This window comes from Diachasma alloeum, unplaced genomic scaffold (assembly GCF_001412515.2).
Source record: "Diachasma alloeum isolate Michigan unplaced genomic scaffold, Dall2.0 Dall_scaffold_00681, whole genome shotgun sequence".
In the NCBI taxonomy this organism is placed as follows: domain Eukaryota; kingdom Metazoa; phylum Arthropoda; class Insecta; order Hymenoptera; family Braconidae; genus Diachasma; species Diachasma alloeum.
The window spans coordinates 408,711-434,313 of NW_021680813.1; the positions used below are offsets into that span (position 1 = coordinate 408,711).

Consider the following 25,603-nt stretch of genomic DNA (forward strand, 5'->3'; position numbering starts at 1 on the left):
GGTCACTTCACGGGTAATGGTTTTTCACCGCTCGCCCGCATCACATGGTGGATAAAGCGCACTCGATTCGCCGTCGATCAGTATCACTCATCTCGCAAATCACCCACTACCACCAACTACCCACCAATGCGACCAGCCCGCGAGACGACCATCATCTTCATCCTCCATTTATCACTAGAACTTCATAACAATCAAGTCTCCGCACTACACTCGTCGCGTCGACTCCTCCATAAAATCTAAATCCACAAAAATCCTCATATATTAATTTCCATTAACGAAGAAACAACTATTGCCGTTAACTCTGATTTGTGAAAAAATACACGGACAAATGACGGGAAATGAGAAATTAACAATTGATAACGCGCCGAGTAATAAACATAATTAGCTAATATTATATGAAAGGTTCACCACGGGAAACTTAAGCATTAGTAGAAACAAACAGAAGTAACAGAAATAAAATAATGAGAAAATCGACAAAAAGATTAGGAGGGAAATAATCACAAATAAGATCTGAAAAAGTTACAGTTCTGCCGATTTTCACGTCGTTACTGACCCTTTGTCATGTCTATGGCGACTTAAAACTATATAAATTTTTGCTGCAGCAATAAATAAATATTCTAACATAGATGTTATCTCGAGACCTATTCGAAATGAAGAAAAGAACCTAATGTGTCGATTTTGTTTTCATCGATCTAATGAATTATAAAAGAAACATTTGGCCACACTATATCTACATATATGCATGTATATATGAAAATGCTGCGGCGATGAATAGAAATAAAGCAGTACTGAAAACATAATGCAACAGCGCGGAGGAATATTAATAGTGAGAGAAAGATTATGACATGAATGGAGGGGAGAATAAAAAAATGAATTGGCATTGCCTACTTTACTGGTAAAGAATAACCAATTAATGTTATAACGTTTTGTTGAATATATCATACCAAAGTTGAGAGAAATACCATTGAAATGATATTATGCATTAAACTGTTTTATTGGGGGATGAGAAAAAAAAGGTAAAAAAAATAATATAACAATAATTATCATTAATGAGGATGAATAAAAGCATTTGACATTGCGGTCATCACCTCAAATTGTACAGAAATATGTAATTGTTAGATTAGGTAGCTATGTTATTATCTATTTACCTATACTAATTACGACTAAAATGAAAAATGATTAAAAAAACAGAAAAAAAACATGATTAAAGTGGATTATATCGATTTGTCAAGCAGTCACCATTGCAAATTACGAGTTCTAATCTGATGAATATGGCAGTGCGGGCGTGATACATATAAATGAACTTTGAAGTGAATTAAAGTTGTGAGAACTTAAAAAGAGAAAAGGGGAAAATTTTTAAATCATTTGCAGTGATATTCACTGCAATGAAGCAAGCCATTGCATAAGCTTTCTCGGTGTTCATTGAATAAAGCGCTTTTTCCTTCAGAGTAACTTAAGTATGGGAAAAAGAAGTCTTAAATAATGAAAGATGTATAGGAGTCTCTCATAGACAAACACAATTTAAATATCTACGAGGAATCCTATTAAGGTAGGGCTGGAAGAAATGTGTACCGTACGATTTTGTTAATTTTTTATTGTCGTGCATTTGAGGTAATAATTTCAAATAGTTTTGACAATTGGCAAATTAGAGGAGACATAGTTATAAAAACCTTAAATTCTCTGCAGTTATTCCGAAAATTAGTGTGACGTTTGCCAAAAATGTCGAAGGACCTTTTTATAGTTCTCGAAATTGTTTTGAAAAAAATTGTCTCACCATTTTTCCTCTAAGCCTCTTGATTTTCAGTTAATCACAAAATTGTCTGCAAATGCATTCTGGACTCATCTTCTGTCATGTACTGTGTCTCCACTGAGTGAAATTTGAATCTATAAAAGTATCATTTGCTTCGTGGTTGAAAATTCGTACGGCATTTTTTCTCATTCTTATTTATATTGTGCGGCTGAATCAACTTTTTTGTTCTAGATAGGTCAGCTCTTGTCACTAAAGCTAATAATTTTTTCATTAGAAGAAAGTGTTTGAAGAAAAAAAAGTACTGTCGAAATAATGATCTATCTCTAACGATTACTCAATCAGTCTGTAAATTTTTAATATAATTGAAGCCATCACAAAGAGGAGGGGGCAAATCATTAAATTGCATTCGTGGGATTCTTGACCTTACATTGAGCGGAAAAAGTACATTGCTGGGCTTGGGATATAATGAGACCCAGTTTCCCAGTGAAATGCAACGACTCATAACTTTAGTTAAGTAATCATATTAACTTAAATTAACAAAAATAAAGTTTACCATAACTGCCGTATTAATCTTCTGAGTGAACACATAATTTATGCAAGTCCAGTGATGCTACTGTTTTCATGAAAAAATCACGCTTTTAGTCACAAAAACAGGCCAAGTCAGTTACTATCAGAGTCGTTTCTCCTTTGAGGTCTTCATTTTCCAGTAATTTTTCATTTCCCGGAGATTCAACAGTGATGACTTAATTAATCACGTTTAATGGAATGGAATTGCAGATTATTCTGCAAATATCACTGAAACTTCCGAGTTTACTGAGACATATACTAAAAGAATACCCGAAACATCCTTCCTAAGCGCAATTTAATTTCAAAGATATTCCCAAAATAATGTGAAACATTAATTTGGAGTTCTTCGCATTTAACCACTTCACTGCATACTTTTTCTCTTCACATATACAAACAACTCGAAAATGAAGAAATCAGGTCAAACAATTTCTCTGATAATTTCTAATATGACCAAACTATATAAATATTATAAATATATAAATAGTTGGGCGTAGAAGTTTAGCTTGAATCTCAAAATTCTAGACTAGCATAACGTCCCTCATCATAGGAATTGAGAGAAAAAATTAATTTTAACTAAAATAATTAAATAATGAAAAGGAAAAACGTTAATTTCTTATCAATTAGATAAAAAAGATAATAATTAAAAAAAGAAGGTGAAGAAAAACACGACAACAAGTTCATTGAGTAATGTTATATAAATTTTAGAGATGCACAATCGACTGTGTGTGTTAAACGAGTTTGGCCTAAACTTGGTTAAGTTGAGGTTGATGCTCTAGGTGCCATTCGCCTTGATGAACCTTTGAAACATTTTATTGTAATCGGAGAATCACATTGAGTTAACATGAGCGGCATAGACTATGGCATAGCTAATGGCACTGCCAACTAATGAATAGAATTGGAACTTAATAAAAAAATGATGCAGCAATAAGATCTGTAGTCAAGTGTTGAAAGGTCATTTTAAAATTCCATAATTTCGTTCATTACCAATTTATTTCAAGGACAATTGATTTGAGGAGAAAATTGGAACCCTTATTTCAGTTGTCGTAATTGACACCCCAAGATCTCTCTTGGAATTTTTCCCGACCAGTAGGGATTGTCAAGATGACCTCATGTTCAACAAAATGTGAATAATTTACTCGTTTCGTCCTGTCAAGTTTCACAGCTTCACGGTTGAAACAGAAAGAATCTCGGAAAAATATGAAACAATTGTGTTGATGTGTATGTACCTCGTCTCTGCCACGCGCTGCGTCTAGTCTTCTGTCACTCATGATTAAAATGTAATTGTAACTATAAAAATGACTACGTTTATCGGTTGCCTAATGAAACCATCGGCGAGCACTGAAAAATAACAGAAAAAATCCAAAAAAACAACAAACAAAAAGAGGATAAACAACTTAACATTATAATTAAGCGTTTTATTGTGATTTAATTCCTGGCACCATTGAAAAAAAAGTGATCGTCTTTCTATGAAATTGCAAGAGAAAGAATTACGACGAAAAACGTGTAGTTTATAATCGAGATTTAAATTTTCTTGGTGTCATTAATAATAATTAAAAAAACGCTAATTAACTATCATCAGCAATATTCTGTCGGCTCTGATTCTACTGGTGTTTTTGATTATACGTGTGAAGATCAACTATCGTCTTCCCCAATATGTGCGTTATGTCCTTTGAAAGAAAAAAAAAAAAGAAAAAAGAAAATTTTACGAGTTTCTCACAATTTTACTCGTAGTAGTTTCGTAATAAGATAACGCGCACTTGGCTCACCAAATTAAAAAACGTACATAGTCTTTGAGTGTCGACAATTATAATGTTCTCTATTGCCAAAAATGAAATGAAATTGAGAAAAAAAATGGAATAAAAACGAAAAAAAACATTTATGAAAAAAATATTACGGACTTGAGAGCGTAGCATTCAACCTCGACTTCTTGCATAATATTTAATTACATTATATACTTTGCATTCTCATTATCGCATTTTTGCTGCGCGCGTACTATTTCTGAAGGAAAGGGCAATATCATGATCGTTAATTGGCATTGCTGAAACGCTATCCATCTGCATTTTTGTAGGAAAACCAAAATCTGTGAAAAAAATAAAATAAAGAAAATTAATAATGTCGATTCGTTTTGCGACGTGGAGAGCAGAAAATTGTCCCAGATAACTTATTAAGCGAAAACTAATGTAATAAAGTGACGAAAAAATTAATTTAAAAAAAGAAAGTGTGATAAGAATATTACAATTCTATACTATAAACATCAAAAATGTATATGGGTCGTGTCACATCGGTGCAATTATTACTATGAAAGGCTATTCGAATAACCTTTATAAGTGTCAATTCCACTTTTAACTTAAAAAACAATTAAATGAAAAAGAAATTAATTATTAATGAAAAAAAAAAAAACGAAAAATCATGATTTTGAGATGCAAAAACCCCAACTGAAACAATGAGATTAATGGAAAATAAATAAATTACTGAGATGATAACAGAAAGCAATTGCATGGCATTTCGGCATTCATGCGACAAAGTGAGATTATTGATAATATTTAATTACAAAAAAAAATACTTCAAAAGAAAATGTAGCGTGAGGATGCATTTAAAGATATGGCGAATACTTTTTATTGTAGGTATTTCATAGTAAACGAAAAGACAACAAAAATCATAAATAAAGATAATGTATTAAAGAAATTACTTATTAAATAAATCCATGGTGTTTTCTGCCTATTACATACAATTACTACAATCTCATAATTATGGTCAGTTGATGATTGATAAGTAAGGAGTCATATGTTGGAGATCATTTTAGTTGATTATTGAGAAAAAAAGGATTAAACATTGTACAAAGCTGGCAATAAGCTTAACAGCCTTCCATAATCATTACTCGCTTTAAAGAAAGCCGTAAATAAAGCATATCCAGTGTGGCTTTTTTTTCTAACTGGCGAAAAAGCGTGAAAGAATGGAGCTAGTAAAAAAGCGGAATAAAATTCCAAAACTGATTAGCAAATTATTTCGAGAATATGTGTGGAATGGAGAGGTTTATAAGAATTCATCGCTTAACTTTTCAAAAAAGTTCTTCCAATATTTTTTTCCAAACACGTTAATTTCAAAACTACTTGTGAAATAATCCACGAATCTCCTTCAATTACTTTACTATGGTTTCACCTCAGTAGTTCTTTCACTTTGTCAAACTAAGTAACAAACAAAATCCTGTCCATTTTTATGAGCGAAAATTCACCACCGACACTGAAAGATAATGTTTCTACGGGTGGAACTATTTAAACAGTGATGATTATTGCAGATGAAAAAGAAAATCATTAAAATCATTTATGTAGTCTTTCCCACGACACATCGTGACACGGAGGCTCCACTCTGAGCAGCACAAAGTAATCCTATAAAAAGGCAAATCATTCACTAGTAGATAGTTAGGGACTAGCAATAGTGAAATCAATAATTCCACACGTATCAAACTGGCAGGCCATCTTTGGAGTTATCTATTGCTCACCTTTAGTAATCACATATAAATTCTTGGCATTATTCAATGACTAACAATTTCGTGAGTCAAGATTTCTCCAGTATGAGAATAAAGGAGTGATTTCCCAAAGGGATTGAAATCGATGGGCAAGACTTTCTTGCTTGAATTTTATCAGCGGAGTGGAATATTCGCAGTTTGTAAAATCCCAGAAAAAATCAGCATAACTTTCTTGAAGAACCTGGTCAGTTTGATCGTACATTAATGGGGCACACGAAGAGATCAACCCTTTTCATGCAAATATGCACCGAAATCATGAAATAACAAAACCATTGAAAAAAATCTACAAACAATTATATTCTTTTACGTTACGGCCCACTCAACTATATCGGAGGTAGTTCAGTATATTTTACATTACGATAGTAGCATTAATTAATTATTTTACCCTGATTTTATATGTAATCGAAATGATAAAAGAGATGAAGCATATATTTCCAATGATGTAGTCTATCCAGCACTGAATAAATTCGTAAAGTTATCGGCATGTTAGATGCAATCCACACCGAGTTACATTTTTGAGATGAGATTTAATAATTAAATCATGTTCAGTGTGTTTAAGGGGAAGAAAAATGTTGTTTGAGGGAGGAATAAAACTTCAATCTGCGAATTACAGTCTTTTGTTGTTATCCTGTCTGAATTATTCACTGTTTCCTTCAAGGAATGCTTTTAATTCATTCATAGATTACATATATTTATTCTTTATAATCAATAAATATCTGTACAAACGAAAAGTATAATAGAGATAATTACAGGCCACTAGATCAACTAAGACAAGATGTATTATTATGCTTAGTTACTCGTGTTAAATTATTGAGATCCGAATAAACGAAATGCCATATGTTGAATTGTACAGAATTATAAAATACTGTGGGAAGAGAAAATCATTGTTTCAAATGACGCGATGGAGTGGTCAATTGAGACAAGCCGGAAACTTGTGTAGAACTTGCCAGTTCTAGTGCAAAAACTTCATGGAGATTAATTGGCAAATGGCTTCAAACTATGAAGTTTCGAGAAAAAAATCCAAGGAACTTTTTAGGAATCCATAAAATTTCTCCCAAACAAGCAGTTACCTTTCCCCTCTGACCAATGTGGAAGAGAAATTCAATTTTGAAAATTCAGAATCTCGAAAGAATCAAGTTTTGAAAATTGCACACTAATGACATTAATTTTGAGGGCACAGAGTAGTATCATCTTCGTCTGTTACAATTTTTGATTTATTTATTATTCCGTCCGAGAAGATGCCGTCCCTGCTTATAGCCTCTGGACCCCGGAGAGCCTTTCTTCGGATGAAGTCTTGGACAATTTTTGGATTTACATATGACATCTCTAGGCGACATCCCCAGGCCACCAGTGCCAAAGGCTGTAATACACAGAATTGAATGAATTATTCAGTAAAGATCAATTAATTATGAATAAATTTTCTCATAACAGGAATGTGATTTAATTGTATATACTTACCCGGTCCTCACTCATGAGACTGTAGGGCGTTATGACGTGACGTCTGAGGCAGTTTCTGACTAAATCTTTCAGACGTTCCACTTCCAGGGGATTTGCACACGGGTGGTACAGCATCACAAGTCCACCATGCTGTTGAAGTAAGTGAGTTACAATCTTTCCACGTTTTTTTTATTGAGAAGCATTCAATAGAAACAATGGACCGATTTCTTTCTTCTCACATTCTTGAGTTATGGGGACAGTTCTAGACATACGAACACACATGTGCACACATACCTACACACATACAGACATTTTTTAAAAACACCATTTCTTCACATTTCATGACATTTCTAGGTATTTCCATCCAAAATTAAGAAATCGAAAAAAAATCACGATTACAAAGTTTCCATCCGGAAGCAAAAATTAAAAAGGCGAAAAATGGGCTCATATTTGTTCGCATGATACAGTCGTGTTTTTATTCGAAAAATTTTTCATACGAAAAAAACAAAAAAAATCTTTTTTATTTATCAAAATTCGTCAATTTGCCCATAAGATATGATTTTTCCAAGATTTGAACGTTTGTGATATGTTGATGTTAAAAGGAACGAAAATTTAGAGAAAGTATGTACTTATGAAGTACTTGTCAATGAGCATACCAATTCAGGATTCTCAGAACCAAAAAAAATCAGTGTGGCTGAGTTGACATGGAATGTCCCCGTATGTGTAGGTGTGCAGAAATGTGTGAAATCATTCATCCGTATTTTGATTAATTTTCTTTTAAATTGATTGTATGTGGAACTCATTTTGTGTTAAATAGTCACGGAACCCTTTGACTAGTATTCTAATTAACAGAAAAAGACCAATGCACTACTTGCGTATTACTACTTCAATAGAATTTTCGCATCTGGAATAGTTACCTCCAAGCTGTGCAACCATCGTTGGTTTGGAAGAAATATATATTCACCGTAGACCGGCCATACTGGGCGATGATTTCCACTGAAGGACAGAAACCGGAACAACATATTAATGATACTCTCAATTTTTCTACGTAATTTAATTTGCACAATTTCCAGTAAATGACTTACTACACCGGGATGACATCATCATATTCAATAGTCTTCGTCATGCAAATATGTAACGCCTGATAATTTTCCGGAATATGTTCACAATAAACTGTAGGATCATTTGATGAATCTGGAGTTATTTTCTGGCCATAACAAGTATAATTTACTGGAGAATGGTCCCAATCTACCTGTAAATTAGTCTGGAACATAAATAAAAAACAATAGTCATTGAAGGAAAAAGTTATGTGAATATCTGAATATTTCCTTAATTCAGTCCTCTGCAAATTCATTTAAAAAAAGTTAGTTGAAGTTAGTTGAATAGCATAACAGCATGAGTCAGTTTACCCCCTTTCAATTAACATCTTCACCTAACTGAAAGATGGGATTTTGATGACGACATATTTCAAATCATATTTCTTCTACCAAAATTTCTCAAAAGCTAACCTAATTGGGAAGATGTTTTATACGTTAAAATTTTTTACTGAAATCTCTGGTAAACTTCTTGGAATTTGTTATCCAGTGATACTCCCAAATTTCAAAGAACTAATGTAATGAAACCGATATTTTATTGAAAAAATTGAAAAAAATTAATGGAAACTGTAACTGTCAGTCGAATTATTTCATGAAGTAAATGGAAATCAGGAAAATTCAGACGAATATAGCCTTGAATTTTACATTAATGTAGAATTCAACGTGATTTGATACTCAATATTCATATTCCGATTGAAAATTCAATTACCACGTAGAAACTTCTCTACGTTTTTCATTTTCGTGTTTCTGGTACTTAAAAATTTGGATACCCATCCAAATTTCAAGAAATTTAAAAATTTCACATTTTCCCTCGTAAATTGAATTCAATGGCGCTCTCCTGAAAATTATTATCAACTGTCCATGAAAGTTGAATTTTTTGCTAAAAGTCGATTTTATTTCAACATTCCATCATAATATGTTTCAATTACTTGTCCGTCGTCGCAATTATGAGATGGGCCCATTGCAACGCCACTTTGCATAGAAGAATGATCGGAGTCAATTATTGGAGCAGCTGTTGGCTCTGGATCATGATCTGGCATCCATCGACCTGTCCAGTGCTCCAATGCATCTTCGAATGAATTTTGTTCACTCAGAAGATTCTCCAGTGAATTGATCCGAGAACTATCGATCATTGAATCCATTGAGTTGTATTTTTCTCGTCTTTCTCGGTCTGCAAATCAATAATCAATCATTGGCGACTAATAGACAAATAGATTATTATCAATTGCGCATTTCCTGCGCAATTTAATTCCGAACAATTGACACTCTTCAAATTTTTATTCTTGAAGATAATAAAAACAAGCTTTATTCGTATTTTTATTGTTTTATTATTATACTTTCCCTACTGACGTTCTATTAATGTATTGTTGAAAAAATTATGAATCACCTGTTTCCTCACCCAAGATTGTATATCCATGTACACCGTTATAGAATAACAAAAAGTATATCAATGAATTGAACATATTGCACTTGCTTTTGTGGTTCAACAATTTTGAAAGTTAATGCCGAATGATAAATCACGAAGAGACACAGCGCTTGCTTTACAAATGTTTGTTTTTATTTTTTTGGATTATTTCTTCTATGCAACGAGTATATCAGCTGTTTGCCTCCGTGGACCACACAGCGACTACCTTAGGTTTGTGCTCGTACATAAGTCATGTTGACAGCACTTACATAACCTCTAAAACAATGGGGTGGTAGTTTAAAACAAGCTCTCTTCACAGGTACATCAGTTTCACCTGTTTTGCACTCCGCTACTGCACATTTCACTCTTTTTTGGGCATTGTTTTGACACAGTATTTAACGAGTATTTCGTTAATGAGGAACGTATATTTTTGATTAACTGAGAGGTTAAAACTTCGACCGCACTTTTTAAACAAAAATCCGCTTGTCAAGTTGCGTCCCCCACGAGCGTCAAGTGAAATATGAAAATCCCCACCATATCAAGTTTACTATATAGATACCCAGGGGGGCTGACCCCTCCATATAACCTCAAATCATAAATGTTTTACTTTGTTGTTGACATTCGTGCAATTCTGAATAATCCTGAAAATTACGTTCATTACAAACTGATAAATTAAATGCAGTGAATAAAATAGTGACAAGCCAAATTTAAAAAATGGAGATTGACGAGGTAGCGGAGCTAGAGCGCCTCTCTTTGGTCTCAAAAATCTGTGCAGAGTTAGAAAACCATTTTGGCCAGAATGACGATCACAAAATCCTCGCTCAATTCATAATTCATCTGTCCAAGAAAAACACAACCTTCGAGACCTTCAAAAAAGCTCTCATGGAAAATGGAGCAGACACATTCTCGGACTCCTTCATCGCCAACATTCTGCGTATAATCCAGCACATGAAGCCCCTAAAATTGGTTTCAGATCCCGTGATCAAAACCAAACAAGACGAGCTGGCACATAAATTCCCAGGCTTAGCAGCAGCAAACCAGGCCCCCATACCCGCTGACGATGTGGACATTGTTGAAGACGCAATGGCATCTCTGGAGGAATTCGCGCCTTCTTCATTACAAAGCAATGGCTCAGAAGCTGTAACAGCGCGGAAATGCAGTCAATCACCAGAGAAAACGGAGAACTCTAAACGCGAGCGTTCAAAAGACAGGAAACACAGGTCTAGAAGTCCCTCTCGACGAAGCAGAAGGCACAAATCCCGCTCTCGTGACCGATCAAGACATCGAAATCGGGGCAGTCGACGTTCTCGTGATCGTTCCAGGTCCAGGGACCGAGAGCGACGTCGTCGCAGATCCCCAGAACCGGATCGTAAATACAACTCTCGCGATCATTACTCCAGAGACTCCAAACACAAACGAAGTCGTTCACGTTCACGTTCGAACGAAGAAGTTATCCCTATGGATCCAGAGGTGGGTAAAGTCTACACTGGAAAGGTAGCAAATGTCGTCCAGTTTGGATGTTTCGTTCAACTGGAGGGTCTCAGGCGAAGATCAGAGGGTCTAGTCCACATTTCTCAGTTGAGGCGGGAGGGGAGAGTGGCCAGTGCAAGTGACGTCGTCTCCAAGGGTCAGAAAGTCTACGTGAAAGTTCTCAGTGTGGCTGGACAGAAGATCTCTTTGAGCATGAAAGACGTGGATCAGGACTCTGGACGTGATTTAAATCCAATCCTTGCGATTAGCAGAGCTGAAGAGGATGAAAAACACTTGAGAAATCCAGATCGACCGACTTCCTTGCTAGAACTTGAGGGAAACCTCGATGAGGACGAAACCTATTCTCGACCTCGAGTGCAACGTCTCTCATCTCCTGAAAAATGGGAAATAAAGCAGATGTTAGCTGCCTCATGCATTGACAGGAGTGAACTTCCAGAATTCGACATGGAAACTGGAGTTTTACCTCGTGAAGACGACGAAGAGGAAGACGTGGAAATTGAACTCGTGGAGGAAGAACCTCCATTCCTCCATGGGCATGGTCGTGCCCTGGGTGATCTCAGTCCAGTAAGGATTGTCAAGAACCCTGATGGATCCTTGGCTCAAGCTGCTATGATGCAGAGTGCATTAGCTAAGGAACGAAGGGAGCAAAAGATGCTGCAACGAGAGCAGGAAATGGACTCTGCACCTGCAGGATTGAATAAAAACTGGGTGGATCCATTGCCAGATGCTGAGAGTCGTCAAGTTGCTTCCAACATGCGGGGAATTGGACTCCAGACTCAGGACCTTCCTGAATGGAAAAAACACGTGATCGGGGGTAAAAAATCTTCCTTCGGGAAAAAGACGAATCTCACACTATTGGAGCAACGTCAGAGCCTCCCTATCTACAAACTTAGGGACGATTTAGTGAAAGCTGTCACTGATAACCAGATTTTAATCGTCATTGGAGAAACTGGATCTGGAAAAACTACACAAATAACTCAGTATTTAGCAGAAGCTGGATTCACATCTCGAGGAAAAATTGGTTGCAGTCAGCCTAGGAGAGTAGCAGCCATGTCAGTAGCTAAGAGAGTTGCTGAAGAGTTTGGATGTCGTCTAGGACAGGAAGTGGGATATACAATTCGATTTGAAGATTGTACGAGTCCTGAAACAAATATAAAATACATGACAGACGGTATGTTACTTCGAGAATGTCTTGTGGATCTGGATCTGAAAACGTACTCAGTAATTATGTTGGATGAGGCTCATGAACGTACCATTCACACTGACGTTTTGTTTGGATTATTGAAACAGGCTGTGGGACGTCGTCCAGACCTTAAACTCATCGTCACCAGTGCAACTCTAGATGCTGTCAAGTTCTCTCAGTACTTCTTCGAGGCTCCAATCTTTACGATTCCTGGAAGAACATTCGAGGTTGAAGTGATGTATACTAAAGAGCCTGAAACTGATTATCTTGATGCTGCTCTGATAACAGTGATGCAGATTCATTTACGAGAACCTCCTGGTGACATTCTACTGTTCTTGACTGGTCAGGAGGAAATCGACACAGCTTGTGAAATTCTTTATGAAAGAATGAAGTCACTGGGTCCTGACGTTCCTGAATTAATCATACTGCCAGTTTACTCGGCCCTTCCTTCCGAAATGCAGACCAGGATCTTCGAACCTGCTCCACCTGGATCAAGAAAAGTAGTAATAGCTACAAATATTGCAGAAACTAGTTTAACAATTGATGGAATTTATTACGTAGTCGACCCAGGGTTTGTTAAACAGAAAGTTTACAATTCTAAAACTGGAATGGACAGTCTCATTGTCACTCCGATCAGTCAGGCCGCTGCCAAACAACGAGCTGGAAGGGCTGGACGTACTGGACCTGGAAAATGTTATCGATTGTACACAGAACGAGCCTACAGAGACGAAATGTTACCAACTCCAGTTCCAGAGATTCAGAGAACGAATTTAGCAACGACTGTACTACAATTGAAAACCATGGGCATCAATGATTTATTACATTTTGATTTTATGGATGCTCCACCTGTTGAGTCCCTCATCATGGCTCTGGAATCATTACACAGTCTCAGTGCTCTTGATAATGAGGGATTATTGACAAGACTGGGGAGGAGGATGGCAGAATTTCCACTGGAACCTAATTTATCAAAAATGCTGATCATGAGTGTTCATCTTCAGTGCTCTGATGAAATATTAACAATTGTCAGTATGTTGTCAGTACAAAATGTATTCTATAGACCCAAGGACAAGCAGGCTTTTGCAGATCAAAAGAAAGCAAAATTCAATCAGACTGAAGGAGACCATTTAACTCTTCTTGCTGTTTATAATTCCTGGAGAAATAATAAGTTTAGTAATCCCTGGTGTTATGAGAATTTCGTACAGATTAGGACTTTGAAACGAGCACAGGATGTAAGGAAACAGCTGCTGGGCATCATGGATAGGCATAAGTTGGATGTTGTATCTGCTGCGAAGAATACGGTAAGGATTCAGAAGGCTGTCTGCTCAGGATTCTTCAGGAATGCTGCCAAGAAGGATCCCCAGGAGGGTTACAGAACACTTGTTGATAGTCAAGTGGTTTATATTCATCCTAGTAGTGCTTTGTTCAATAGACAACCCGAGTGGGTGATTTATCATGAGCTCGTGCAGACGACGAAGGAGTATATGAGGGAAGTGACGACTATTGATCCTAAATGGTTGGTGGAGTTTGCTCCTGCTTTCTTCAAATTTAGTGATCCAACAAAGTTGAGTAAATTCAAGAAGAATCAACGTCTCGAGCCTTTGTATAATAAATATGAAGAGCCTAATGCCTGGAGGATATCCAGAGTTCGACGACGACGAAATTAAAAAATTAAATTTTAATTGATTATGGTTAATCATGATTTTTTCTGTAAATATCAATATGCTTCGTTCTCAATTGAGGGAGCATTAATCGACGAATTTTGTTCGATCAATAAATTTATTAAATAAATACATTCAAGACAATTATTCATAACAAAATTACAATAAATTCTCATCTTGTTTTTTTTTGTCAATGAAAATTTTGGGTTTTTATTTACACCTGAAGAATTTTTGGGCTTTTTGAGTGTAGGAAGATTTGTTGATTCATTAGTGCTTTTGAATTGAATGGGCTTTCAATTAGAGATGAAGTCATTACAGAGTTTTTTTGGTCCTGGGAGTAGTGATACTGTCTTAGTAAGCTGATGGTGATAAGAGTCTGCTGCTTTTTACATACGGAGATATTTGGAGATTCATTGGGGCTGTTCCTGGGGTTGCGACTTCTTTTTTACGAGTTCTACTAATTGTCGATATCTTAGTTGGCACTCCTCCTGAAGAATAGAATACATGTTGATTAATTGAGTAATTTTAAGTAACTCCATGTAGATTCGGGCTGCATTATTCAAAGAATTTATTTTCGAAATATTACTAAGGATGTTGATAAATTTTCCGAGAATCGGTTGTTTTCATGTTCGATGAGAATTCTGTAATTTTTTAGACTGAAGGAGGAACGTGTGAGACCAACATTTTTCGTAATTAATAGTATATTGTGTTACTAGTGTGTAAAGTTACACTTTTTCGCATGCACGCGTAACAAATACTATTCCATGTCGAGATTGTTTTTTGTCAGATAACCAATGAACGATATTTATCCAAAATCGCGAGTATTAAAAAAAATTGATTTATTTCAACTGGGAGATGAAATTATTCCCTATATCTTGATAACAATTTCAATTCACCAACCCACATTTATTATTTACAAATGGAGTAGACAAAATCCACCAAACGCATGCGCTAACATGCACTTATATGGGATAGAATTTTGCAAATATTTCCCCTTTTTGCCCGGGTATTCTAAATTTTTCTCTGACCATTTGATTCAGTATAGTTTTGCACATTACCTTCCATTTTTATTTCTATTTGTAAATTTCACCATAAATCCCATAAGAGCCCGTGTATAAAGAAAAACTTGTTTATTCATTTCTTGCGAGACTGTTGCGATTAATTTTTCTTTAATATCAGCCAAAAAAAATTATTGAATTTTCCTCGAACATAAAAAAATAAGACTTGCTGAAAATGACTAAAGATCCGTAATTTTAACAAACTATAATTGACTGGAATGAATTCATAGAAAACTGAAAAATCCACACCTTTGTTTTTCCCTCGACACAGGCAGAAATTTTCTCCCATCTATCTCCTACAGCTCCTTTCGGATGTTTCAGCAAAGCAGACTCCAGTGCCTTCTGCTGTTCCTGGCTCCATTCAGTCCCCTCAATACTCTCCGCTCGTGTCTTCACTTTCTTTGGCTGCGGATCAACTGGAGGCTCATCAGTACACTGACTAGGTTTAAGCCCCTCGTCCTTCACCTTCTTCGCCATGTGCGTCACTTCATAAACAGTCCTATTCATCGTATCAGCGATTTTCTCCCATCTGTCTGGAGTCCCTCCAGGAAACTTCTTGACAAGTTTTATCAACTCAAGAAGATCATCATCAGTCCAGAGACCCCCAACAATTTTCGATTTCTCGTGTACATGATTTGGCCGCGTGGATTCTCTCTTAACGGATTCTGCTGAATTTCCACTGTGCTCTTGAGGTGTAAACCCTTGTCTCCGTCTTCTGGGACCTCTGGGGACTGGTTCAGGTTCAGACTCCTCCTCCTCAGCTAGGGCAGCCTCTTCTTCCTCTTTTTTTCTGCGTTTTCTCTCCTCAATCATGTCTCTGATCGCTCGTATCGTCGAGGGAATTCCAACTATGGAATAAAATGTCCAACAGGGTAATTGGAAGGGTAAAGTGTTGTAAACACTAGGTGTTGGAATTTTCTGCAGAATATCTGCCAAGTCTGGGACCTCCATCTTCCCTTTTTTATTTTTCTTTTGGAGCTTTTGGAGTTTACTACCTAATACTTGTTCGTATGTGTAGCGTTTTTCAAAGTACGCAGCCCAAGCCACGAGATATTGGCCAATTGTGATGATGCTGAAAAGGATCACACTCATCTCCAGCAATCCCATCTTCCGTACATGACGGTAGTAGTATACTGCGGATCTCCAGTTGGGAAGACCGTTGATGAGCACATTGTCGTAGTGTTTTCTGCGGTTTGGATCCTTCAAAACTTCGTAGACAGACACGAGCTGTTTTTAGAAATAACATTTTTGTGATGAAATATTTCAGGTAGATTGTATGTTTCAGGTTCTTTTATTCTACTCACATTTCTAAACTTAACATCTGCATCCGCTGCATCGTTCTTATCTGGATGAAGTTGTAAAGATAATTGACGGAATGCTTTTCTAATTGTCGTGCCATTTGCATCCTAAAATTCAAAAAAATTTCATGAAGACATATTTAAATGTGAATTTTGCCAGTTATTTTACGAAAGAGATCATTCATTCGACAATATTATGTTTTACAAGAAGACCCCTAGTATTCGCTTTTAAAATTCGTACTTTCATGATTATTTTCAAAATTATTTCAACAATTTTTGAAATTTCGTTCCTTACTCTATGAATCTCAGACATTTCTTGTACAGAAATTCATTGGAATTTTATGTAGAATTGGGTGAATTACTTCAGTGGTCTCCTAATATCATTCCTCCATTATCAGTTATGAATTTTCACATTCATAAAATCGTAGAAAAGGAGTAAATAAATTGGTATAACTTCTGTTATCCTTTTGCTACTGATTCGTTCATAGTTAATTTCTTTACAATACCTGCGGCACTCCGAGGAGTTCATAAAAATTTTGATTGATCTCCTCGACGACATCGAAGACCTCCAACTCCTCGTTATCCCAGGCAGACGATAAATTACAAATGCTCAAAAAATATAAAACACCAAATATGTTTATTAATACATTCATCTTGTGGTATTGATCACAAACATATCTTCGAGGTTTTGACAATTTGATTGGTTCACTCTAGCGTGACACTTTTGATATTTTTTGGTAGTAGGTGGAGTTTTTTTTATCACAGAGAGAATGAATACATGTGAAGCTGTTCACTGGAGTTATTCAGTGAAGACTGTTGATGATGTGGAGAGGTTATAAACGTGAATTTCGATGACTTGTAGTGCCACATCGCCTGAAAATTGAGTTGAGCTGCGATAGCACTGGAGGACAAAATTCAAGAGCTTGATCAGGGTGAATACGTGAAGACACGTTATTTGGAGGTGTTGGTAATTTATCATGGGAGGGAGAAGATTCACTGTACCTGCAGTTGCACGCTTGATGGATGGCGTCAGTGACGGCCAGGGTTGGGCGTGTAAATTACGATGGTAAATTACACCGTTTTTTACCGACGTAATTTACGTAAATTACCTCAACGGGTTTTTTACATTTTTTACATTCCTTCGAAAAGCTTGCAATTTTCAATTACTAGAATGTTTTATTTTATTCCGCGTGACGAAGATGCAGTATTGGACACATAACGAATAGTATGACGAATTTAAATGCATTCAATTTTTTTATTTCATCAAAATATTTGAAAAAGGTTCCAAATACCTTATACGCTAAAGATGAGCTGTTTTGAGCTACAAAACGATAAACATCATTGAGTGTAGGCACTAACAATAAGTGGATGCATGACAGTAGGGCGAAGGTTTACTATAGCAGATGAAAATTTAATAGAACAGAATCTTGGAGGTATGATAACTTCTAAAATTACTCTGGGCATTGATTTCCTCTCCCTATTAATGTTTGAAGGCAGTTATCGAAGTCATTGTAATTAATAAAGTAATACTACAAAATTCCATTTGTGTTTCTTTGTAATGAGGGCTTCACAATCTTTACAATTTTCCATTAACGGATCTCGGTTGGAAATTATTTCGCATGTTTTGTCGAAAATGTAATTGAACAATATTTAGAAAAAAAATCATATTTATGTGTGCATAAATATTCTATGATTCAGCTTTTCGCGAATTTTCACGAATTTCCTCAACTGGCTATGGGATTTACTACGATAATCAAAATCTCGAACCTATGTTTTTAAAAGGTAAAACCATTATTTTTCAGCGAATGAATTATTATACTCAGGATAATCGCGTTATAAAGCATGTTAGAAATCGATATTTGAAGAATAATCATTTAACTAAAAAAAAGGATTCGAAATTTTGATTCTCAAAGTATACGTCACGTAGCTACTTCAACGATTTTCGTGAACCAACGTGCAGATAATTAATTTTAATCAGATAATAATTGGTTTATAAATAAATCGCAGTAATCGAACATATCCGTACATCTTCCGGATTTACTTTCTCCGATAACGTAATTAATCGGTAAAACACTAACACATGCGGAGGAATTTTTTTTGAGGCCGTCAAAAGTGATCGCGTTGTCGTGAGTTTTCAAGTTCTGGCACATTTACCTTATTGCTCTCTATCTCTCTCTCTCTCTATGATTTTCATCTAAACTTTTTATGCAATAGTGGGAAGAAAATGAGTTAAGTTAATGAGTGGATATTCGTGATAATTGCAAGAGTTATAATCAATACATGTCAGATATAAAACTGTGAAAGGAATTAAATTAGAGCATAGGAAATAAAAAATCATGAGCGAGTATTTTGAAAAACAAGTGGATATCTCGATTTTGCACACGTTAGCGCACGTACAGGGACTTTAATGAAAAAACAGAAAAGGGGAAATATCTCAAAAACTTTGTATGGACGGGTATATATGTTTTTATTGATCTAGGTAGAGGACATCAAGACGAATATTTTCAAAGAAAGAAAATCTAAATCGGTCCAATAGTTCTAAAGATATTCGTGAAAAACGATTTAAAAACGAATCGCTTTATCTCAAAAACTACTTGACCGATCGGGCTGAAAGTGTGCACTGAGTCAGTCCTCATTAAGACCTATACTTAATCTGACAAAATTTCAACTTTTTTTGCATTATTTTGGCCACTTAATTACTCAATTTTCTCAAAATTGACCATCGGGAAGGCGGCGGTGGACATATTCACATACAGACATTGTCGCCAAACTTCGTATTTTTACGTTTCAGACCCATTCTAATGAAAATTAGAGAATATGAAAATCGAACGATTACAAAGCTTCCATTCGGAAGCAAAAATGAGAGAAATGGCACTTGTTGTTATTACTAGTCATATCTATTTATTGAAAAATGTTAGGTACAATCGGGTATAATTTTAAGTCTTCTTGCGTCAAGAGCTTCCTTCACATTATTCTTACTCATCACTGATAAATACATGGGAAACTCAATTAAAAAACTTATTACAAGATCCCCACGTTGAGTTGGATCATGCATCATAGGCAGTCCCTCTCCCGGCACCACTTTTCGATAGTTCGGTCTGCTTGGGAATTCAATTTATCAATCTCCAATATCAAAACTCATTTTTTATAATGCAATTTACGTTATGATTGACGTTATTGGGATGCGCAAAGTCCTGGCGTCCAGGGTATCGATTTTAATTACTGTCCCTGTAAGGGCTTCGTTGAGGGTGACGTCTCTGATCATCAGGAGATCGTCGTTTTCTCGTTGGCAGGTTTCGTGGGGGGTATCCGCCGTAATGAAGATGATATCTGCTGCAAGAAATAAATGTCTTGGTGAGATAATTGAAAGAGCAGAAAGATAAAGAATGAATCGAATTGGATAAGAGAAAATTCATCATACCGGGAATTGTATTCGGATTTCGATCTCCTTCTTCAGGAAATACTATTTTTGTACCTGTTTTCAATCCGGGATCTATGGTTATGGTGAATATTTTTTCTTGCATTTTTGTAAATGTCTTCTCGGGGTTAGCGAAAACTAATCTCTCAATTTTCTTTTTTTTCAATGCTCCACGAAAAATCTGTGAAAAATGAAAAAACTTGGATTACGAAAAAATTACAAAATTAAATATATTAAAGTGTTGATGTATTGGGAATTGAAAGATTATCTGAATGATGTAGAAATTTTTTATGCGATGTAAAACCAAAATTTCTCCAAAATTAATCTTTGGCGAGAGATCATTCATTTGTGAAATCATTGTTACTCAGGACTGAAACCGTATGAAATCAGTGGAAATCAAGTGAAATCAGTGAAATCCTGGGATTTTATCGATTTCAGATGATTTTAATTCACATCGCTTGCAATCGGGGACATCTCATGAAATCCGAATACATAAAAGAGTAAGAAATTTCTTCGATTTATTTGTGATGTATTTTTCTATGTAGGCCCATTTACGTGTATTATTTTTCACATAGAAAAACAATGAAACCTGAAATTTTGTCACATAATTGCTATCATTTGGGAGGACATCTGGGAGAAATCTCAGCTCAATAGGACAAGTAGTATTTGAGATACAGCAATTTCTCAAAAATTTGGTTTCCTTAATATCTCAAAAACTACAGGACCGAATCGAAATTTTTTGGCGTTAAACTATTCCTTATGATAATATCTATCAAATCAAGTCACAATATCCAAGCGTGAACTATTCGAAGTTAAACGGCAATCAATGCTGTCATCAAATGGATAATGGGTCATTAACTGATGGGTTACCATCAGAGAAACCATCAGGAATTTGAAATGGGGAATTGAGGACTTTATTCTTTTCGAAAAAATCCAAGGAACACTGTGAAAGACACCAAACATTTTGAATAGACTTTTGAAAGGAACCATTCAAGTGAAATGAATGCACGGAGAGAAATATTCAATAAAAATTACGTATCTTTTCCGTAATCCCGGAGCAAAATGTGGTTGTAGGAAATTTTCCGGAATTGTCACGCAATTTATACTTGTAATCACGTAATTTTTCCAGAGCGTTTCGTAATTTTTACCTGAATCTCTTGTGAAACATTACGATACGGTCAGTTAAATTTTCTAAGTCGATTCCGTAATCCGTGAGCGAACTGTGAGTTCCGTAATTTTTACTGAACATTTTTCTCCATGTAGCAAGGAAAAACAGAGGGCCATAAGTACTTCTTGGATCATGGAATTAATAATGCGATTGGATTGTTTTTCATCAAAATATACTTACTAGCTCGACAGTTATGGAATATTAACGAAAAGATAATCAATTGACCTGAAAGAAAAACACTGATGAACCCGTAAATTATTTGGGTTTTACCGAGAAATCGTTTCAATAATATGGATCGAAAAATTGTCAGTCAATATTACCCTTCGATTACGAATTGGATTTACCTCGATTAACTGTAATTCTAATGGTATCACCACATCATCATCCTTCCTGTTGACCCCTTCACCTCCAGTAATCCTCTCTAATAACTCCTTATTCTCAAGGAAGTCCAGTAAATCGGCGTAAGGACTCTCACTCCCAAAAAACTCACTTATTTCCAAGAGAAATATTTACCGGACAAATTAACACAATTCTCAAAATACATTGTAGATAAAGAAATGAGTACTTGTATGTTTGTATTGGGTCTCCATGAAATACATAAGGTGGAATGTGTCCGTGTGGCCCTGGTAGGCCGCTTTTCAAACCCGCCTCGCCGTACTGGTTGTAGATAGCTCGCTTCAATGGATCTGAAAGGACCTCGTACGCTTCGGCAGCCAGAGTAAAAACTTCCAGAAAATTTTCATTCTTTGCCCCCACAGGATGATAATGAATTGCGAGACGTCTGTAACTAAAGGAACGTCTGAATAATAAAAAATTAAAATTTGCCAACTATTCCAAATTGACTTTTTTGCAAATTTCAACACGCACCGAGAATTTCATAGAAAAACCTGGTGAATTCGCTGGAAACTTGTATTGAATTCCTATCGAACTACTATTGAAAATTTTCATAAATTTTTATTGACATAAATTTTGTAAGTTTTTTTCGCTCCATTTTTTCTTATTGGAAGAAATCAAACAGAAAAACTTGGAAAATTCGAGCCGATGAATTTCTAAAAAAACATATCCTAATGGAGTAACAAAATATTTACCGTTGAGCATTCCTGTTGAAAAAAAATAAACGAATTTTCAATAGAAGTTCAAAACCAATAGAAAGCTAAGAATTTTCGAGCGGATTCACTAGATCTCTGAAATCTTCAACATGGAAGATTTCTTGTTAAATCATTTGGCACATATTTGTAAAAGAATCTGAAGAGTGAAAAATTGCTGAATTAGAAAAAAAAAGTACAAGAACTCCATGTGTATAATTAAAAAAATACTTTCTAAGCTACTAGGCTGAGAGAAAAAAATTATAAACATTATAAAAAACGTCTTATGATAAATTGCTCTCAACGTGTTGTTATCGAAGATATCTTCAAAATTATTTATACAACACTATTGCCAAAATATGGGAATACCTTCTCTATAGTTCAAAAAATCCTACTCAAAAAAAAAAATCTCGCAATAATAATTATTAACTACTCCCCTCCGAAGATATTCGCAACTCAAAGTACAATCCCATTTCGCCACATTGATTTTTCTCCTTAAAAACGAAATCAACTATAATTAATGAATTATTCATCGCTGTTCACATCAACTGAAAAGCGGGTAGTGAGTTTGATCTATTAATGTAATCCACTCAATTAAATTGTTTCTCATGAATTACTGAAGGAGTGCCACAAAGTCAATTAATAAATGTTTTAATTAAGTATAAGTATGAAAAAAACGTTTAGAAAATTCTCAATACGCTTTTTTAATGTCCAGGTCTATACAATCCCTCGTGAGCCCCAGTACTCCGTAGTAATCGATCTGACATTTTTTAGCGTTGCAGAATGGAGAGCACATGATCGAAAGATTTTTATCCTCCCTCAAACGTCAAAAATAGGGACACAGACATGAATGCAGCAGTATCAGGGCCAACGACAATCGGCAGTCCTTTGTTGAATAATCGGAAGTGCAAAAAGTGCTCTCCCATTTGCCTCTTCCATGTCTCTTTTTTTCTCTCTTTCTTTTATTTCGGTGACACACGGCTAGGAAAAAACAAAAGATACATTCGACGTTAAACAGAGAGGACTCTCACTTGACAACGAAACAATCTGACGGGTCAAGAGAGAATTCACGTTGTCTTTTTTTACTCCCAACAACCGTACAATATTCCCAACAATTTCTGGATAAGCATTTTGTTTCTAGTATCATTTATTCTAGATATTTTTCATTGTGGAGTTGAGAATTAGCTGGAGGAATTATTGAAGGCTATCACTGAGGGATTTTTGTTGGTGGGAAACAATGAGTAACTACCAGTTCATCGTTTTTTCTGAGAAAGGTACTCGACGTTTATTTATCTATTTTTTTTTCAGTAAAAATGAAGGGATGAATCGCGTCATGCCAAATTCTGAATTCTGCTTACTTATATAGTTGTATTAAAGATGAAAAAGGAGGAAAAAAATCAGAGGAAATTCAGAGGAAATTTTTCTATCTATAAAGGAGATAGTCTGACATTGGTAAATAAAATGATTGATTTCCATCACTGAATTATTAACGATGATTGTAATTTTAAAAAATGATTAACGATTTCATTCTTCACTCGTTTCATTAGTTTATCTCATTAAGGAGTGATTCCGAGGACAATTCTCATAGAACCTTTTTTTGTAGAAAATTTCCTGGGCCTCAAAAGACATGGTTTGACAATTCGTATCAAATTTCTCATTATTGAAATAATTCAACCACCAGACTCAACTCCAACTGTTTCATCCCTTCTTTACTGGTTTATCGATATTCGTATTATGTTCATTCCATTTTTCATACGTTCTTCTAGCCTTGCAACAATATCATCACTTTCTCATGGATTTTTTCCTCAAGGCCAACAACGGTAGTACTCCTAAGGAGTAAAGGCTCATAAAGACTCGTAAAGACTTCTTAATCTATCTAAAAACTTATTTTGAAAATGTGTGATTAAACTGAAACTATGCATTTTCTAGATAATTAAATGATTACTCAAAAAATGCACAATTCCAGTAGAAACTGTGCAAGACTTTTTAGTAAAATTTGTAGAAAATTTTCTCTCTTTACGGAAATAATCCTACAATTAGAGTTATAATTAGTTGTCGTTCTACCTCTTCGTGACAAGAAGAAAAAAAAGTTTTTAGTTCGATCTGTGCTATGAAGTATTTTTTTCATGCTTCTGCGCGGCAAATTCACTTTTTCCGCGCAAGTTAGGTTTGTCGTGGGCGTGAATTTGCCACACAGAAGCATGAAAAATATCGTACACGTCATGCACCGTAAAAAAGACTCCCTGACGAAATGAACTTCACCGTCGCTCGCCTTCGGCTCGCGCGGCTAAAGTTAATTTCGTCAACGAGTCTTTGTACGGTGCTTGACCTGTAATATACTATTATTGAACATCTCTACTGAAAAACAAACAGGAGAAAATCTGCGGAACTTTTCAATAGAATCGACGAAAAGTTGACAGAATTTTCCATAGAAGTTCAATAAAAATCCAATAGAATTTTCTACAAAATGCCCTTATACGTCCTGCCATTATTATTTTTTTTGAATGGGGATAATATCAGTAACTTGGTTCTTGAAACTAGAATTGTTCACTCTGTATATGGATTGATTGACGCAGTCATATTTTCACCATTCAATTTCTCCAATCTCTCGAGTTTTCAATTTTTTCTCAATTCAAGGTCAAAATGGAATTAAGTCTAAAGATCGTTCGAGATCGTCATCCACGGATGAGCTTGTTCTCCCTTCGACCCCAAAACAGCTGATCAACAGTCCGTCGGATGAAAACACCCGCCCGCCCCGTCGGGACCCAAAGAAGCAAATTCGCATTGAACCAAGCCGTTCGCGCAAACGCGAAGCCCCCAGTGACGCTCTGCAGGTCCAGCTGCAATATCAACAAGATTCAACTGACAACGCAAGCGCACCAAAACGCGGCGGGAAATCGTCGGGGGGAAAAGCAAAGATACCACGTCCAGCCAATGCTTTTATGCTCTTCGCCAATGATTGGAGGAAAAAACTGGCCGCTGATAACCCGAGGGAGTCGAACAAGGATATCAGCGTTAGGCTAGTCCCCGAAAAAGATAACAAAATAAAGAATAAAACTTCAACCTATAATGTTTTTCCCACAGATTGGGCTCACTCTGGAAGGGTTTGGAAAAATACGAGAAGGAGAAATACTTTGCGCTTGCACGTGAGGTTGACGCCGAGCACAAGCGAAAATATCCTGGTGAGAATTTTTCGGAATTTTCGCTTTCATATCTCTGTAGGTCTCTATATAATAAAAAAATAACGGATTGGGGAGGGGGGGAATTCCGGGGATGCCAAAATTCAGGGGAAGCTATTCAGGGGACGCTAAAAAAGAAGGGACGCTGAAGTATGGGGGTGTCCATGGGGGGATGTCCAGCGTTTCCACCAAATCTGTATATGAAATATCATATTTGGTCACATTCGCTCGGTTACACGCAGGAGGGGGGGGGGGGGGCGAAGCCCTCTAGTATAGAATAATTCTG

The 25,603-nt window shown here is 35.9% G+C and overlaps 5 protein-coding genes across 8 annotated transcripts in view; 2 read left to right on the plus strand and 3 right to left on the minus strand.

Moving 5' to 3' along the window:
• LOC107044131 (syntaxin-1A) overlaps window positions 1–6,685 on the plus strand; it is a 66,949-nt gene extending 60,264 nt beyond the window's left edge. Inside the window, exon 10 of the mRNA XM_015265900.1 lies at window positions 2–6,685. The gene's annotated coding sequence lies outside the window, so the exon portion shown is untranslated. The remainder of the gene's footprint in view (window position 1) is intronic.
• On the minus strand, window positions 6,451–10,424 carry LOC107044130. 3 transcript variants are annotated; one of them, XM_015265895.2, is made up of 6 exons: window positions 9,774–10,424; window positions 9,304–9,545; window positions 8,366–8,544; window positions 8,198–8,276; window positions 7,302–7,430; window positions 6,451–7,203 (listed from the first exon to the last, which is right to left on the minus strand). In XM_015265895.2, exons 1-6 carry the CDS (start codon window positions 9,835–9,837, stop codon window positions 7,006–7,008), a joined length of 891 nt encoding a protein of 296 aa, XP_015121381.1. In that variant the 5' UTR covers window positions 9,838–10,424; the 3' UTR covers window positions 6,451–7,005. The 3 variants fall into 3 exon arrangements, with proteins under 3 accessions (XP_015121381.1, XP_015121383.1, XP_015121380.1); XM_015265897.2 differs by having other exon boundaries at window positions 10,049–10,422; XM_015265894.2 differs by having other exon boundaries at window positions 9,762–10,422.
• LOC107044127 (ATP-dependent RNA helicase DHX8) lies at window positions 10,035–14,243 on the plus strand. Its single transcript, XM_015265891.2, has one exon. The coding sequence runs from the start codon at window positions 10,494–10,496 to the stop codon at window positions 14,115–14,117; it is 3,624 nt and encodes a 1,207-aa protein (XP_015121377.1). The 5' UTR covers window positions 10,035–10,493; the 3' UTR covers window positions 14,118–14,243.
• Window positions 14,217–17,488, minus strand: LOC107044129 (dnaJ homolog subfamily C member 1). 2 transcript variants are annotated; one of them, XM_015265893.2, is made up of 5 exons: window positions 17,470–17,488; window positions 16,974–17,368; window positions 16,474–16,575; window positions 15,419–16,396; window positions 14,217–14,599 (listed from the first exon to the last, which is right to left on the minus strand). In XM_015265893.2, exons 2-5 carry the CDS (start codon window positions 17,118–17,120, stop codon window positions 14,522–14,524), a joined length of 1,305 nt encoding a protein of 434 aa, XP_015121379.1. In that variant the 5' UTR covers window positions 17,121–17,368; window positions 17,470–17,488; the 3' UTR covers window positions 14,217–14,521. The 2 variants fall into 2 exon arrangements, with proteins under 2 accessions (XP_015121379.1, XP_015121378.1); XM_015265892.2 differs by lacking the exon at window positions 17,470–17,488 and having other exon boundaries at window positions 16,974–17,404.
• A 1,887-nt stretch (window positions 17,489–19,375) lies between these two features.
• LOC107044133 (dnaJ homolog subfamily B member 13) lies at window positions 19,376–23,026 on the minus strand. The gene is made up of 6 exons (XM_015265905.1): window positions 22,837–23,026; window positions 21,619–21,840; window positions 21,398–21,542; window positions 19,889–20,066; window positions 19,629–19,800; window positions 19,376–19,565 (listed from the first exon to the last, which is right to left on the minus strand). The coding sequence occupies exons 1-6, from the start codon at window positions 22,932–22,934 to the stop codon at window positions 19,382–19,384; spliced, it is 999 nt and encodes a 332-aa protein (XP_015121391.1). The 5' UTR covers window positions 22,935–23,026; the 3' UTR covers window positions 19,376–19,381.
• Window positions 23,027–25,603: the final 2,577 nt, after the last annotated feature.

Coding starts and splice junctions, on each gene's coding strand:
- LOC107044130 (XM_015265894.2), bottom strand. CDS start 9,837: ATGTTCAATTCATTGATATACTTTTTGTTATTCTATAACGGTGTACAT. Junction 8,545..9,303: donor ATAATTGCGACGACGGACAA/GTAATTGAAACA, acceptor TTTATGTTCCAG/ACTAATTTACAGGTAGATTG. Junction 7,204..7,301: donor GTCTCATGAGTGAGGACCGG/GTAAGTATATAC, acceptor TGTGTATTACAG/CCTTTGGCACTGGTGGCCTG.
- LOC107044129 (XM_015265893.2), bottom strand. CDS start 17,120: ATGAATGTATTAATAAACATATTTGGTGTTTTATATTTTTTGAGCATT. Junction 16,397..16,473: donor CAGATGTTAAGTTTAGAAAT/GTGAGTAGAATA, acceptor TTCTAAAAACAG/CTCGTGTCTGTCTACGAAGT. Junction 14,600..15,418: donor GTGTCGAGGGAAAAACAAAG/GTGTGGATTTTT, acceptor TCTATTCTTCAG/GAGGAGTGCCAACTAAGATA.
- LOC107044133 (XM_015265905.1), bottom strand. CDS start 22,934: ATGTGCTCTCCATTCTGCAACGCTAAAAAATGTCAGATCGATTACTAC. Junction 20,067..21,397: donor TAGAATTACAGTTAATCGAG/GTAAATCCAATT, acceptor CATTTTTCACAG/ATTTTTCGTGGAGCATTGAA. Junction 19,566..19,628: donor CCAATAACGTCAATCATAAC/GTAAATTGCATT, acceptor ATTCCCAAGCAG/ACCGAACTATCGAAAAGTGG.
- LOC107044127 (XM_015265891.2), top strand. CDS start 10,494: ATGGAGATTGACGAGGTAGCGGAGCTAGAGCGCCTCTCTTTGGTCTCA.